The sequence below is a fragment of the Stenella coeruleoalba genome (assembly GCF_951394435.1).
Source record: "Stenella coeruleoalba genome assembly, chromosome: 16".
Lineage (NCBI taxonomy): Eukaryota > Metazoa > Chordata > Mammalia > Artiodactyla > Delphinidae > Stenella > Stenella coeruleoalba.
Genome location: NC_137162.1, coordinates 53,996,952 through 54,013,272, shown reverse-complemented (window position 1 = coordinate 54,013,272; position 16,321 = coordinate 53,996,952). Strand labels below are relative to the sequence as shown.

At 59.1% G+C, this 16,321-nt stretch overlaps 1 protein-coding gene across 1 annotated transcript in view; it reads left to right on the top strand.

The window, feature by feature from the left end:
- Nucleotides 1–16,321, top strand: part of ZMIZ1 (zinc finger MIZ-type containing 1) — a 143,802-nt gene that overhangs the window by 105,153 nt on the left and 22,328 nt on the right. Inside the window, exons 5-8 of the mRNA XM_079899198.1 lie at nucleotides 2,783–2,927; nucleotides 12,943–13,057; nucleotides 14,091–14,308; nucleotides 15,274–15,472. Of these exons, the coding sequence (XP_079755324.1) occupies nucleotides 2,783–2,927; nucleotides 12,943–13,057; nucleotides 14,091–14,308; nucleotides 15,274–15,472 (677 nt within the window). The remainder of the gene's footprint in view (nucleotides 1–2,782; nucleotides 2,928–12,942; nucleotides 13,058–14,090; nucleotides 14,309–15,273; nucleotides 15,473–16,321) is intronic.

Genomic DNA, 16,321 nt, shown 5'->3' with positions numbered 1-16,321 from the left:
CCTTTCCCTCTTGGTTGTAGGAATGTGGCTGTCGTGGCATCTGTGTTGTGTCATGGCTGCCTGATACCCACAGCACATCTGCTCACAGCATCCCAGACCCTCCCCAGCCAGGCCCCTCTACACCACCAGCCTCCCTTTATTCTCTCTGCAGAAAACCACTCCACTAGCAATAGGAAGACAAGGGCCGTCCTTGACCAAGTAGGCGGGTGGCTTGTGACACAGGAGGAAAGCTCTGAATGCCCCCGCTGTGCCCCCACCCCCTCCCATGGCGTGCTGGCCCCCAGGAGGAGCGCGGGCTGGGAGGGGTGGCCGTGGGCAGGGCGGGCAGCAGGCGGCACCATCTGCGGCCATCCTTTGTGCTGGCAGCCGAGCGCTCCCTCCATCGCTGTGATCCGCCGGGCCTCGTGCTTGGCGTGCAAATGAGTTTCCAGATGCCCGGTGCCCCCCCCGCACAAGAAGCGGTAACTAGGGGCCTGGGAGAAGAATGGAGCAATCTGGAAATTCATTTCTGTTTGTTCCAGCCTCGCTGAATAGACCGCTTCTCCCTCCAGCTGAGGCAGATGTGTGCTGGGCACCCGCTTCAGGGGCGTTTTGCCACGGTTTCTGGGTAGACACACGCCGGGGGGGGGGGGGTGCCTCTCCTCTCTGGCACCCTCCTCCCTGTGCAGGTGGTCGTATGGTGAGGCCCACAGAGAGGGGCAGGACACAGCTTTAAGACGCAGCTCGCCCACTGGCACCCCCTCCTGGAGGGAGAAACAGGTGCCCTGTTGGGACGGGCACGGGCTGCATCTCTGCCTCGCTTTCCTCTCTGGTTGAGCAGTTTTGCACACCTGGTGACCCCGGCGGGACCCTTCACCACCCCACCCCATTCTCACAAAAACCACTGCCCTTCTTTTGTCCTTTGGTCCCCGGCAGACCCCTGGGAACATGGGCACCTCCCTCCCAGCCAGCTCTCAGCAGGACTCGATGGACGGGGTTCTCCTGCTGCTCCTAAAGATGCTGGGCCCCACTCGCTCTGCACTCCTGACGGAGATTGCCTGGGCCACGGGCACGGGCAGAGCCTGGCAGGGTCTCAGGGGCCCCCCAGCCCTGCCTCTCGGGGCCTTGGGCTGATGGGGCAGCCTCTCCGGGATCTGAGCGGTTTGAAGCGGCAGCCCTGTGCTGCCACCCCGGGGCCTGTGTGTCTGTGCGTCCTCCCCCAGTGCCTGCTGACGAGGTAAGGGGTGTGATTCAGATGAGGCCCGAAGCGTTTCTCATTGAATCAGAGGGGCTCGCGACCATGGCCTCTTGGTTTTGGCCTTTTGAAGGGTTTCATCTCCTCCCCCACATTCTGGTTCAGCCTTGGGCTTCACCACCAGGATGCGCAGCAGGGGCACCATCTGTGTGTCTGCCTCTCTCTGACTGTGGTTACTGTGAACGAATGACTTCACCTGCCTGAGCAGTGAAGCAGTCCGCTCATCTGTAGATGGGGATGAGAGCTGATATCCTGCATCACGTGGGGTGGATTCGAGAAAAGGACACGGCGTCCACATGGGAGACCCTGGAAACAAGCAAGTGGGCTCTGCATCCAGCCTAGTGGCTGAGCAGTCCTGGTTCAAAAGGCTCCTGGTCGCCTGACCAGGTCGACGCGTTCCAGGACTATCAGATCAGTCTGGCTGATTACTCGTGGCAGGAGTGAGGCATTGGCTGGGCTGTGATCAGCCGTTTTTGCTTCCACGGTCTCCGCAGTTTCCCCTCCTGCCCCTGACCACAGCCCTGGAGGAAAGGCAGGGCAGGGGTCATTACTCCTCTTTCCCTGCTGGCAAACTGAGGCCAAGAGAGGGTCTGTGAGCTCCTTAGGGTCACACAGCAAGGTGGTGACAACCCAGCCTTCCTGACTCCTGACTTCCCCAAACCTCAGCTCCTTTATGCGCTTTGGAAGGACTGGCCAGAAACACTGACCCTGAGGGTGCTTTTGGCCTCTGGTGGCCGCACCGGCACAGTTCAGGATGAAAGAAAGTCCCCCAGCACCCAGTTCATTCCGGTGGCTTTTCTCTTGGTTTCCGAGGCCTCCTTAAGCCTGGATGTGGAGGGTTCTCCTGTGCTTCTGCCTTTGGTGCCCCTGGCAGACTCTAGCTCAGCCCCTGGGCCAGTCTCTGCCCTGGAAATCCTTTGTCCTTTCAAGCATCTGTGCCCAGCAGTGCAGGGACCTGTCGCAGTCCTGACCGGAAGGTGGGTGCACGTATGCTCAGCGAGCAGGATACTTTTGGGGGAGGAGTGTCAGGGAGAACCCTGCAGGCACTCCTGGGAACGTCAACAGGTTCCAGGAAGGATCCGGATTTTGTTTAAACCTTGTGATTTGGGGTCCCACCCATAGGGAGGAAGCCATGTTGAGCCCATTGTCCAGAGTCCGAGGGGAGGGGGCTTCACTGAGACGTCCGGGGGCGGCCAGCAGTCCCTGACCTGGGCCCAGGGCACAGGTCTGTGCTTGGCCCCTCTGCCCCTCTCCGGTCTCCTCTTGGCACCGCCTCTGCTGTCTGCTCTGTCGTCTTGACTCTCTCCTCTTTGCCGTTGCGGTCAGCCCTCCTCTGATCCATTCCTACAGTAACAGCAGCTTTTCAGTCCTCCTTCCGTTAGGTGTGTTAGCCCCACTATACAGGTGAGAACACTGAGGCCTCCTGAGGAGGCTTAGTGACTCTCCTGGTGTCACACCAAGGTGGAGGCGAAGCCAGCGTCAGGAGCACCCAGTCTGGGTGGGTGAGGTGGCCGAGGAGCCTGCTGACCATCCTGTCCTTCCTTGCAGCCCTGCTGTCCTCCTGGTGCGAGGAGCTCGGCCGCCTGCTGCTGCTCCGACATCAGAAGAGCCGCCAGAGCGACCCCCCTGGGAAACTCCCCATGCAGCCTCCCCTCAACTCCATGAGCTCCATGAAACCCACTCTGTCACACAGGTGAGTGGGCATGTGCCACCAGGGGTGGGTCCGGGGCCCGCTTGGGTGGATGCTGGACAGCCCCCCTTCAGGCCCCCAGGTCTCCTTGGAAATGCGCCTCAGGTGGGAGAAATGGGGTGGGTGCCCCTGAACAGCCGGGAGGATAGTACATTTTCTAAAATGCAATTGTCATGTTTTAAATCCTCGTGGGTGAGCGCCGTTTCTCCCCCATCAAAACAGAGGCTGAAAGCTCTGGGCTTACCCAGCCTGACTGCTTTGTCCCTTTGGTGGAGGGCCGTCTCTTCTTCAGGTTCTAGACTTCTGGCAGAAAGTTAGCCTTCCTGAACCCGGAGCCTTCCCTCTTTCCTAAGCAGGGTCTCAGGCAGGGCTGGAAGGGGCTCAGGAAGGTCACCGGGCTGGTGGTCACAGCCCAGGCCTTCCAGACAGGAGCCTTGTGCGGCTGGACCATCAGCACTGGGCAGGGCCACCAGAAACCCAGCATCACAGGTGGGACTGGGCTTGCCAGAGGCCATCAGGCACTGAGCAACTGTCCAGTCTGCCCTTCACCAGCCTCAGAAGGAGCACGTGGTCAGGACCGGCAAGTGCCCCAGTTCATTATCTCCACGTCCCTCGCTGAGCTGGGGATGTTCTCTGCGAGCGCTGTTCGGGCTGACCCTGGAAGAACAGGGACTGTCATGCTGTCTGCTCTCCCTGTGCCCAGAGCACGCTGCAGGACACCTGGGTCCCACCATCGAGGCGCTGCCGGGAAGTCTGGTACTGGCCACGCTTTGTCAATCGAATTAGAGTTAGTTGATTCTTGGAGCCAGAAGGGAACTTAGAGTTCTTGGGTCCAGCACCTGCCCGAGCAGGATGGCCCCCAACATGTGGCTGGTTCCCTGCCTCGGTCAGATCCTTCTCAGGGTCACTGCCTCATTATGCCCTCGGTCAGGACTCTGACAGCTCTGATGCTTGGAACAGCCCCCTTCTGTAGGTGTTTCTGAGGACGGGGTACTGTTGGCATTTGGGCCAGAGTAGTTTTTTATGGTGCAGGGGTTTGCAGGGCATGTCATGTCTTGGTCCCTGCCCACTCGATTCTCCTAGTGACCCCCAGGCATTGCTAAAGGACTCTCACATGTTTGGGGGGTGGAGGTATCACCTGTGGTTAAGAACCGCTGCTCTAGAGAGGCAAAGCCCTCCTCCGTCCACCTTCCCCCTCTTGCCCCCGCTCGGCTAAAAAGCCGCAGGTCTTCTCCAGCTGAACTGCTGCCCAGCCGCTGAGTACAGGCTGTGGCTGAGAGCAACCCAAGCTACACACTTTGCGTTTACCCTTGCTACCTTTTACCTCCTTAACTCTCCATCCTGCCAGAGCCATCCTGCCTCTCACGATCCCACGTCTCATGTCCTTCTCAGCCATCCCTCCTCCGGGTCATTTCAGTAAAGCTGCCTCTGATGGCAGGCCAGCCCCTCCGGGGACCTGCCACAGACCCGCTTGGCCGTGACCGCAGCCAGCCCTTGGCCAGGTCTCCGCTGAGTTGAGCTGAAAGCATGAGACTGCCTGGTCCTAGGGTTAAACAGATGAAGGGTGTCTCTGCTCCAGGAGCTGACTCTCACTGGTTGGGGAAATAAGACTCAGTGAGGCAAAATTGGGAGCTGGCAGGTGGAGGCAGGGTTAGGGTGAGTGACTTTGGGGTTCTCTAGGAGGAAGATGGCCAGGGTGAGACGGTCAAGAGGCCCAGAGGATATGGGCCTTGACCTTGAAGGACTTGGGCTGGAAGCTGGGCAGATAGCATCCTATGAGTTCGAACTGGCTTTCCCAAGAAATACTATGGGCCAAAGAGCCACTGGCTGGTACCCAGTGCCCTGCTACACACACACACACACACACACACACACACACACACACCCTCTTCAGCCCCTTGCCTCTCAGAGAAGGGAGAGCTGTGTGCGTTGGAAGATGGGTAACAACATTGTGTTGATGGGTAACAACACAGCAAGGTGACAGGCATTCTGGACCATATCCTACACCCCAAGGACAGAACTGGAAGGGAAATGCCCAGAGCAGGACGATGACTTGCCTAAGAACACATAGCCAGGGAGGGGCAGGGCGCCGAACCACACACAGCGCTCTACCCTTCACCCTCCCACTAGCCATTCGAGACCAGTGATGTGGTATCTGGTCATTAACCCGATCCTACGCCACACCTCGCCCTATTTCCCGATTTATAGTGGGACGGTTGAGACCAGAAGAAAGTATCATCTGTTGAACAAGGCCCAACCCATGTCCATTCAGACCAGGGCTGTTCCGAGGGCGCATTGTGGCCTGTGATTAGAGATCGGCTGCTGTCTACCTGTAACTTCATGCGTTTCCCCAAGGTGGGGAGTCCCTTATTTCCAGAGAAACTCCAATGGGGTGCATCACCTTCTAAGTCCCTCACGTAATTTCCTAAACAAGAAGGAAAGAAAGTGGAAGAGAAAGTCAAATACTGTCACAGCTAGGAAAGTCTTCTGCCCGCCCTCCTCCACAGCTGTATTGAATGACTTGGAGGAAGGAAGCTTCTCTTCCCCTTTCATTAAGGAGACCTCAGGCGGGGGGTGAGCTTAGGGACCCTGCGTGTTCAGGATTCGGTGCTCGGAGGTGTGTGGCTCTTCCAAGACGCAGGGGTCCTTGTCTGAAGGTTCTGAGGACAAGCAAACAGGAGAGGGTGAGGGAGCCCGGATGCCTGAAGCCCCAGGCCGGTGGGCTAGGAGGCTGTGACTGTTGTATTTCTGTAGTTCAGGCGTCACGGTCACATCCATCACAGGCCATGGAGGTCGGCCCCACAGCATCAGTCTGTGAGTTGGGGCCTGTGCCAAGGACCCCTGGAGCCAGCTTCTGAGCGTGCCAGCGGTTAGGAGGAATCCTGGGTACCCACACGTTTGGCTCGCGCTGTGGTTCGTGGAGCAGCCTGTGGGCTCGTCCCCGTCTGGTCCTGACCACTGAGCCGTCGGTGTGCCGTCCTCCCACTTTATAGAGGTGCGCAGAGCACCGCACAGGAGAAGGGAGGCTGGGAGAGGCCAGCCCAGGGCAGGAAGGGGCCTCGGGCCTGCGGCCAGGCAGCAGGATCCCTTCACAGGCCCTGCAGTGACCCAGACTTGTTGCCAACAAGTATTTCTGTCTTTTTCCAGATATTTAGTGAGTGGCTGAAAAAGCCGTTTGTGATGAGCGCATTGTCCATGTGCAAGTCAGTGCCACAACAGTAATGGAAAGCCTAATAAGTCTTGTGTATGCTCTTCATTTGATTACAGTCAAAGTCCACTAGAGCTGGGGAAGCCTCCAAGACCGAGGGGTGCCACCCTTCCCCTCCAGGTGAGGGATTTGCAACCCCCAGAGGAGAGGTTCCTGGGAGGGGCCTTGGGGCTCCCCTCGGATTCTGGGCACGGCCCTGTGCTCCCGTCCAATCCTGAGCAGGACCCTGTGCTGCACTCCGTATAGCAGGCGGGGTACAGGCCCTGGAGCTAAGCTGCCCAGCATTGAGTTTCAGCTCTGCCGTCTTCGCTCTGGGTCACTTTGGGCAGCTCTGTATCCTCTCTCTACCTCCGTTGCCTCACAGGTAGCAATGGAATGACAGCAGCAGAGGACGTAACGCGTGTTGCCAGGCCTGGACACGGGGAGCCCCGTGGACGAGTCATTATTCTCTGAACCCTCAGCCTGGGGCCGTCAGACTCAGATGTGCTCATTCACGGTCAACCAACAAAGAAGGGATCAAGCAAAACTGACTGCCGGTCCTCTTCTTTCCTTGGTCCCATCACACCACCTTCACCGCTTTTCATTTTTAGCTCTTTTTTGTACAGCCACACCGAAAGCTCAGTTTGTAATAGACCCCTCTTCTTGCCCCCAGGAAAAAAGAAAAAAGCAATGAAAGGGAGACTGAAGGATCTATAACTCCGTCAGTTCCAGATTGCCAAGATGCAAGGATCTTTTCCTTTTCTCCTTCCTCTTGAAAAAATTTAAAGCCCTCTAATACGCAGTTAGCTGCACCAGTTCCTCTCTGAGTTTCACCGCAGGGAGGGAAGGAAGCAGCCCCCACTAATTGTGATGATGGAGAGAGCTGCTAATGGTCCCCCTAAATTAAAGATGGTGGGAGCGTCAGCTCCTCACTGGCTTGGTGTGTCATTAGTGGTAACACTACAGCCTTGCGCAGAGACGGGACCAGTAGAGCCGGATGAGGGAAATTAATTAAGGTCTGATGATACCCTTAATAGGAATTTGTTATTTCTCCCAAATAAAGTGGCTGTGAGAAGTGCAAGGGAAGAAATAATGCAGCCCTCCCTCCCGCTTCCCTCTATGAATGTCTGTGTAGACACTTTCACAGGAGGTGCCCGGGAACCAGGAATCATCACTCCCTCTTTACTCATTTTCTCATATTTAGCAAATATTGGTCAGTGCCCATGGGGCTGGCAAACAGACATGTAAACCGTCTGCTGTAACTACAGTGTGAAAAGCTCTTTGTAAAATATATGAAAAGAAGTGCTAAGGGAACAGAGTAAAATGCCCTTGGTGGTCTGCTTAGGAGAGTCACAAAAGGGAGCATCCAGGCTGGGCTCCGAAGTATAGATAGGAGTTTATGAGAGAAAGGAAGGCAGAGGAACACTAAGGAAAGCCTCAGAGGCTTGGAACGTATGTTCAACAGGCAGGAATGATAATAACACCCCCTCCCATTGATAACCTATTTGCAAAACTTCTAAGCACCATCACTGTATCATCAAGTAAATATGGGTACCTACACCCCACTTGAGCTGGAGAAATGGAGAGAAAAGTATAGGTACAGTTGAGCAGAGACTGTCTGCCAGGCACTGTGCAGAATTTTACCTGCATTTGTATGTTTCATCCTAAGCATATTAGTATTAGTCCCACTTTACAGATAAGAAAGTTGAGGCTGACTTAGGTAACAGGGCTCAGGTCATAGAAATCATCAGTGGCCTACCAGAGCCGAGGTTTGACCCCAAAGAATCTAAGTTCCGAGCCCAGATAGTTAACCACTGTGCTTTGAGGCCTCCCTCTGCCATTTGAATATTAGCTAAAAAAATGTTTAGTCAGAGTCCTTGAGTGTTTGCCAATATACTCAGTCCAGGCCAAAGCTAGTGATCTGGTGTATAAGGTGGTTTTTTCCTGGGACACTGTTTGGGTTTTGTCTGCAGCCAGTCTTCGAAGCATAACTCACGTCTCCTGTGTGCCTTCCCTGTCTGGCTTCCCCAAGAACCTTGAGGAAGTCATGCCCCTCCTTGGAGTTCTCATGGCCTTGATGGCCTTTGTAGTGGAGGCTTCCTCGCATTATCGCCATCTTTGCACAGGGAAGCGCCACCTTACTGGACCCTAAGCTCCCTGGGACAGTGGCCAGGCCCACTATCAACCTTACCCTTGACTACCTCTGGGAGCCTGGGAGCCTCAGATCCTAAGGCATGTGTCTGTGGAGCCCACTTCAAGGGATTAAATGAGTTCTTGTGTGAAAGTCGCTTCACGCGGTTCCTTACATGTAGAAGCCACTCAGTGAATCACAGCAGTGGTAACAGCAGGCAGTAGTTCGGGGGTACCCGGCTGTATTAGGCCTTGCCTTACCCACGTGAGGTCACCTAATCCTCACGGCCGCCCTCTGAGTGAGGGGCTCTTCTCATGCCTGGGTGTGGCGAGGGATGGCACACTGAGGCCTCTGTCCCCCTCCCTGGAGGGCAGGACCTCTCGCTTCCTGGGTGCCGGTGCCCATGTGGTCACAGGCACACTGTAGGTGGTCAGCAGTCAGGCTTAATGAATGAATGCATTCATTCATTCTGAGGCATCCCTCTGAGGTCAAGCACAGAGAGGCGGTGTTTCTTTCTGACACTTTTATTAGAAGCTTCCTGAGCCCTGCAGGTGTGTGAAGACATCATGCCAGGCACAGGTAGCCGGAGAACTTGGGGCTCCCGGGGCAGAAGGAAAAAGGCAGGAGGGCTTTCGCTCAGGCTCCCACTTGGGCCCCAGAAATGTGAGGAGAAAGTGGAGGTCAGGCCAGTGGATGGGGCGAGGGCTTCCTGGAAGAGGTAGCCTTTGGAAGAGGAGCCTGGAAAGGATGAGTGGCATCTCTCAGGGTGAGGACGAAGCATCCGAGTCCGAGAAGAGGCCCAGAGGTAGGGAGGCAGCTGCCCCCGTGTTGGGAGTTGCTTGGCAGAACGCTGCTGAGAATCCTAGTGGCTTCTGGCACTGGTGCCTCTGTAGGTGGAACAGGATTCTTGGGACAGGTTTGACTGGACAGGACTGTGTCTGGCGGTGGCTCGTGGCATGAGACCAGACCATGCTGGATTGCAGGTGTGCAGAGCTGGGCAGGACTACTAAGAGTGGGTTCTCAGATCCCAGGGGCGCTGGCCTCCCTCTGAACCAGGTATGGACAGGTGGAGGGAAGTGGTTCCCAGTGGGCAGCCCTGAAATGCCGGGGACCTCTGACCTGGGCTGCGCGTGTCTGCTGGGGAAATAGTACTTGCAGAGGAGGCACGCGGCCTCCGGCCATCCCCAAGCCCCTAGGCCTCCTCTTCAGCACCCTGAGCCCCTCCCACCCTGGTAGGGCCCAAGAGCCTGGCTGGTCCTTGACCCTCGGGCACCGGGAGCCAGGCAGCACCCCGCCCCCCGCCCCGACAGCAGTGTCTGAGTCTGGGCAGAGACGTCGGCAGGGCTGACTGCCACCGTGGGCCCATGGGGGCGAGTGCCTTTTCCGCGCCAGCAGGAGCCGTCTCCCCAGGAGATGAGTCACAGCCCTGTCGGTGCGGCTGCCACTTCTGCTTTTGTAGCAGGTGCGAGTGGGGGCGAGCGGGTCCCCGAGACCACCCTACAGCATGTGCCTGTCCCCCCCCCCGCACGCGTGGAGAGCATTGTGCCAGCAGGGCCTGTGTGCGCGCGTGCGCACACGTACGTGTACCCCGCACACGCCAGGTGTGCACCTGGGCTCTGGGGTGAACCGTCCAGCCAGACAGCGGAATGCCCAGTTTGGGAACCTCGGTTAAGTTTGCTTCTCACTGAGCTCGGGGCGGAGGGGACAAAACAGGAAGGAGCCGGTTTCCGCCCACAAGGTCCACCCACGAGCTGCAGGGCAGTTGGGAGCTTGCTCGAGGGCCTGTATCCCAGGGAGCCGGGACCTCCCCGCCTGAGGAGGTGAGGCAGCAGCTGTGGGTCCCCGCCAGGCTCGGAGGGGCTCCCGGGGGGCTTTACTTCCTGAGCCTGCCAGGCGTGCACCTCGGCCGGAACCAGACCTCAGCCTGGAGGGTTGGTGGGAGCTTATGGGGCAGGAGTTCTGGGGAGAGAGGACAGACTCGGGCATAAGCTCTGCTCGGTTGCTGGGGTCCTGTGTTGAGTCCAGGCACACCTAAGGTGAGGGCCCCGAAGGAGGGCGGGTGTCCAGGGTCTCCTCTTTGTTGTTTAAAACCGTAGCCTGCAGGGCCTCCCTGTGAGACTGGCGTGCCAGCCCTGGGACCAGCTGGTGCCCCCGGGTCCCCAGTGACCTCCTGGGAGAGCGGGGCTTCTTCCAGCCCAGCTGTGCTGAGGGGCAGGCCCTGCTTGTTTTCCTGTGCTTCTCTGCCCCATCCGGGCTCTCTGGGCTCCCAGACCCCCCAGCGGTGCCCCCCAGATGCAGCGAGTGTGAGCTGTCGGTCACCTTTGGCCTGTGCATCTGGGCCTCACACCCTTTCCCACGTCACACCTGGCCTGCAGAGGCAGGGGCCGTCAGCCTGGTTCCCTGAGGACGGCTCCTCTCCCCGCAGTTCTAGGCCTGCTGTTTTCCCCCCAGAAATCATGAGTAATGCTAAAGCCTGTGTCACTTTCCAGTTAAGGAAGCCTTTCTGTCTGCAGTCTCCTCTTTAAGCCGCGTCAGACTTAGGCCACGGGGGCCCACGTTCAGACTAGCCGGCCCGAGATCCACAGTAACGCGCACGTTTACCCCGAGACCCCGGGCACACGTGTGCTCGTGCGTCACATCGAGAAGTCAGTTCAAGGGATGATACTCCTCCTTACTATGTGCTCACATTTGATTACTTTCTGTTTTATTCCCTCTTTTTTTTCCCCTCATGGTTCAGTGTCACAGCGCACTCTTGTGTCATGACCTGCAGTCGGAAGACACAGAGTAGAGCGGGGGTGGGAGTGTGTTGTTCTTACGCCCATTTAACAAATGAGGAGACTGAGTGCGCACAGGCTCGGAAGCTTGTGCCGGGGCCCTGAGCCAGGGAGGGGCGGGTGCAGGACTTGTACCCACAGTACCGAAAAAAGGCCAGAGTGAGAGGAAAAGGGATTGGGGCTGGGGGCGTCCCCTTCTCCCAGGAGGTCAGGACAGCCGCTCCAGTGAGGTGACTTCTGAGCAGAGACAGGAAGGAAACCAGGGGCTGGCCAAGCAGAGAGGGTGTCCAGGCAAGGGGGCAGCAAGGTGAGACAGACAGCATGGGCAGTCAGTGACACGGTCCTCCCTCCAGTCTGACCCAACTTGACCGAGGGCCCCGCCTGGCAAGGAGCAGGGCACAAGGCTCAGAGCCCCGGCGCCCCTCTGCCCACCTGGCGTGCAGTCCTGCACCTCCTTCCCGGAAGTCTGACCTCTGGGCTGGCTCCCCACACCTCCGTTCCCAGTCACCCCGACCTCTAGGGCCTGGGCTGGCTGCTCGGCTGGGGGATGAGTCAGCTTTGCTTTCTGCTGACTTCCTGTGTTGAAGGCACAAGTCAGACAGAGAGAGGCATGAGGTGCTTTCCGACCAACCCGCCCTCCTCCAGAAGCCCCTTCTCCCACCTGCCCCCACTCCCCGGCTACCCAGCAGTGCTGCCTTGCAGGCCTCGCCCCCGGCGGGATGCCGTGGGCAGAGGTGGTAGCACAGATGTGAGTGCTCTGCTCTTCTGCCCTTTCTGGGGCCGTGTCTGGGATTTTCTCTCGGTAAGAGGCGCTGGAGAGTCAGCGCAGGACTGGCTCCAGGGAAGAGGAAGCCCCAGCCCAGCACTCCTTGGGGGTGGTACCCCTGGCAGGTTCTTTATACCGTGACCTCGCTGGCTCCTCCTCGAGCCTGTGCCTCTGCTCCTCTCCCTGGGGTCTGCTGGACCTCGCTCTCCATCTGTACCATGGCAACCAATAGGAAGCCACCTCTGAGCACTTATGGTATGCAGGGCTGGGCGTCGGGCCTTCTGACCTTTGGGGGCCCCTCGGGAGATGTCATCAAACAAGGTGGGTACTGCTGGGACTACAGAGGAGACTGGGGGAACAGCTGGGGCCAGGGGCTCCCAGAGAGGTGGGAACCAAGATGGGAAGTAGGGTAGGGTGGGATTAGCAATGGGGTAAACCATTCTGCTGTGTGAGTTTGGACTCTGTGTGTAAACACTGGAAGCCGTTGAAGGAAGGTCTTTGAGTGTGCCGAGTGTCTTAGGTGTTTGAAGGAGATTGGCTTGGCAGGGAGGTGCGCGAGAGATCGGGGTGGGAGCAGGGGAGGAAGCACAGCAGGTAGGCCAGTACCTGTCATCCAGGAAGAAAACCTGACATAAGGAGGCTCCTGGCAAAGACCAAATCAGCCGGGCAGGGCGGCCACCTCACTCTGAGGGGTCAGGAGGAAGGGGAAGAACCGAGACTTAGACTGGAGCCCTTCTGACCTTTGCTGAGAAAGGACGGGGAAGCTTTGAGGGGAAGCTGGTGCGGAGGAACCAGAGCTGTTTCTGGAGAGCCACTTAGAGCGGAGCGTGGTCGAAGGCAGAGCTTAGATTGAGCCTGCAGGTCTCTCTTCCTCCATAGCATGGCCTGTGGACTTGGGCTAAGGTGAGACAGACAGCCGTGGGGGTGGCACGTCCACGGTGATGGGGGGAGAGGTCGCTGTCATACGATCGGTCACCTTACAGTGTGCACCTGTTCTGCGTTGGACACCGTGCCAGGGGGATCCAGAACTGACTGAGAATGGGGGTCACCTGGGCCTGGCTGGGAGCCGCAGAGCATGGTGGGGTTGGTAGATGCGGCGTGCCTCCATCTGTGCCTGTGTCTGCAGCCCCTGAGGACCCCCACCCTGTCTCCCTCTGCAGTGATGGGTCGTTCCCCTATGACTCTGTCCCTTGGCAGCAGAACACCAACCAGCCTCCCGGCTCCCTCTCCGTGGTCACCACGGTTTGGGGAGTGACCAACACATCCCAGAGCCAGGTAAGAGCCTGTCCTCCCCCCAGCAACAGCCCCTCCCAGGCGGGGTCATCCCTCGAACCCTGAGGCCCTCGGGTCACCATGCCATGCTAGCCCTGGTCACTCTCCCAGGCTCTCCCCGGCTGGAAAGACCAGCTTTCAGGGCACACCCAGCTGTGGACACACCTCTACCCAGGATGGGTCCACACCTGCCCCAGGAGGATGGCCCCTGGCCCCTGTGCACTGCCCCAACCAACCCTAGGGCCATCCTGAGGGAATGTTTTTCACCTGACACACAGCAAGGGGCTCTTTCCTGGCCGGCATTTACTTTGGTTGGATAAACAGGAGAACTTCCTGTGTTATTGGCCTCAGGGCTCCAACACCTGGGGTCTCTGACCCTGGACGGCCTGGGTTAGATTTCAAAAGATTGAGCCTAAAACTTGTGACAAACTCCACTTCACATCCCTAGTCCACCCTGCCTCCCGCTCCTGTTCCTTCCTCCTTCCTCCACTCCTTCCTCTCCCTGCTGGGCCTCTGCCATGGCCACGTGAAAGGCTCAGGGCCGCTTGCCGCCCTGGAGGGAACCAGTGCACTTACCTGTGGTCTTGGGCCACAGGGAGCCCCTCGGCCAGGACCCTGCCGCCCTCTAGGGCTGGTAGGTTGGGCTTCTCTTTGCCCTCACAGAGCAGCAGCCCAGGGCCTCTGTGTGGCTTGACCCTTGGGCATCCAGGCGGCTTTGCAGGGCAGGAGGGCTGAGAAGTCCAGAGCTTTCCCACCTGCCACCTGGCGCTGGACCAGCCTCACCGCCTTCCGTCACAGGCTGCTCATCTCCGCTGCCTGCTTCCGGGCTGGGTTCCCCCCTTCTAATCATGTATATACCATGGCAACCATCCGTGCCCAGATGAAATGAACGCCCCCCCCGCCCTTCTCCTCCTTTTCCTCAGTCGTCCTTCCTGTTTTGCCTCTGTCTCCACCCCCACCCCTGCCATTTTTCCTTTTCCATCTCCATGCCACCTGGGGTGCCCACTTGGGTGACAGCCCCTCTCTCTGCCCACAGGTCCTCGGGAACCCTATGGCCAATGCCAACAACCCCATGAATCCAGGCGGCAACCCCATGGCGTCGGGCATGACCACCAGCAACCCCGGCCTCAACTCCCCACAGTTTGCTGGGCAGCAGCAGCAGTTCTCAGCCAAGGCCGGCCCCGCTCAGGCCTACATCCCGCAGAGCATGTACGGCCGGCCCAACTACCCCGGCAGCGGGGGCTTCGGGGCCAGGTGAGCGGGGAGCAGCCTTCGCAAGGGGCACATCAGCCCTGGCCTTCCCCTCCAGGCAGGCTTAGGGGTCAAGTGTGAATCCCAGCACGTGCTTCCTGGCCTGGGAAGCATGGGGAGCCTGGCGCTCCCCTTCTCCTCAGGTATCCCGTCTGCCTGCGGGGCACAGTCATCCTTTATTGTGGGGGCCGGCCGGCAGGCCAGACGCTGCACGGCCGGGGCGCGTTCTGAGAGCTGTCAAGCCCGTGGGGTTGAAGGGCTGCAGTTGCATTTCTCAAATGCCCCGTCTCTGTGTCATGTCTTTATATGTTGGGAGACGCTGAGAGCTGGGCGGCAGGAGGGTCAGCTCTGCTCTGCTGGTGTGGAGGAAGAGGTGCAGGGCTGGGGTCCCTCGGTCCAAGGGCGGGGGAGGGCAGGGAGGGGCATGGGGTGGGGCAGAGGCGCTCCATTCCTCCTCTCGCCACCGGCCCTGCTCTGCCCAAGGCTGCCCTGTGGCCTCACCCCTGCCAGGCACCCTGGGGCCAACCGCAGCCCTGCCACGTGTCAGCGCAGTAGGGCCTCGTGGTGAAGCCCAGCTGCATTCCCACCCTGCCCTCCCCTGCCAGAGGCCCTGGGCCGGTTGCTCGGGTTCTCCGAGGCTAGGTGTCCTCCAGACGGTGGGCTGACGGGTGTGCCCGAGGGCGCCACGACCTAGTACCTAGGAGCGATGGCTGTCTAGCACCCGGGTGGGGCTCCAGGAACACGGCAGCTTGGCGGCTTGGTGGTTGCCAAGTGGCACGAGGGGCTGACAACCCCCAGGAGGCCCCTGTCCCCGCCTGGCTCTTAGTCTAGACCTCCCCGCTCTGTGAGCTGTGGACACAAGGGCCTGGCACAGCCTGACCTCTCCCTCCCCGCCCAAGGCGGGCGTGTCATGGGTTCATCTTGAGATTCAGGCAGCATCTAACTCTTCCTTCTTCTCTCCCTCGCAGTTACCCTGGAGGTCCTAATGCCCCTGCTGGCATGGGCATCCCTCCGCACACCAGGCCGCCCGCTGACTTCACTCAGCCGGCAGCCGCTGCTGCAGCAGCTGCAGTAGCAGCAGCAGCAGCCACGGCCACGGCCACAGCTACGGCCACTGTGGCAGCCTTGCAAGAAACACAGAATAAGGATATAAACCAGTATGGACCGGTAAGGGCCACACGCCAGGCAGACAGCCCCGGGGATCAGAGCTGGGGTGTTGGTGTCTGTGTGCCGAGGGGAGCTGATGGCGTCAGGGTGCACTTAGGTTTTCTTAGAAGCACAAGGAGGGGCGTGTGTTAGGTTGTGGGCGTATCAGTGTGGTTGAGAGTGGTGGGGGTGTGTTTGGGAGCTTGTGTTTGTTCTGTGTGGGTTGGTGGCTCGTGTGTGTCTGTGTATGGGGAACGATGTTCCATGTTGCAGTCTGGGCCTCTACCCACCAAAGAGCAGGCTGTGTCTAAGTAGCCCTGTCACCAGTCTGTCCCCCCCGGTGGCCTGAAGACCAGTGCTCTCCTAGTCATCCCGTCTGTGTATCCTGCCCGGGTCCCAGCTCTGCTCCCCTGACCTTCAGAAGGATGGGGTGGGGTGTGAGGAGAGGGGGAGCCCCCCCGCAGAAATGCAGGACAGGCCTGGAGGTGGGAAGTCCAGGATGGGGACAGCAGGGCAGGTGGGCACAGGTGGGAGCCGAGGCCGCCTCAGACTGCAGATGGAGGGTGTGTGTCCATTGGCTGAGGAGCAAGGGCGGGGCTGGGGCTTCCAGGAAAGGGGCCCTTGCCTCCATCCTTATCCACCTCCATCCTCCCATGCCCCTCCCCACCCCTGCACCCTCTTTCCCGTTCCTTGCCTGCCTCCCTGGAAACGCTGCCTGTGCATTGGAGTGACTGCACCCCACCCCTCGGGCTGCACCTTTCCTGTGCGGCCTGCAGAGGGCAGCAGCGAGCCCACGAGGCCGGTGGTCCTTTGGGACCTGGTCACCAGCTGCAGCCGCACAGGAAAGTGCCCAGCCTCCAGCCCCGAGCC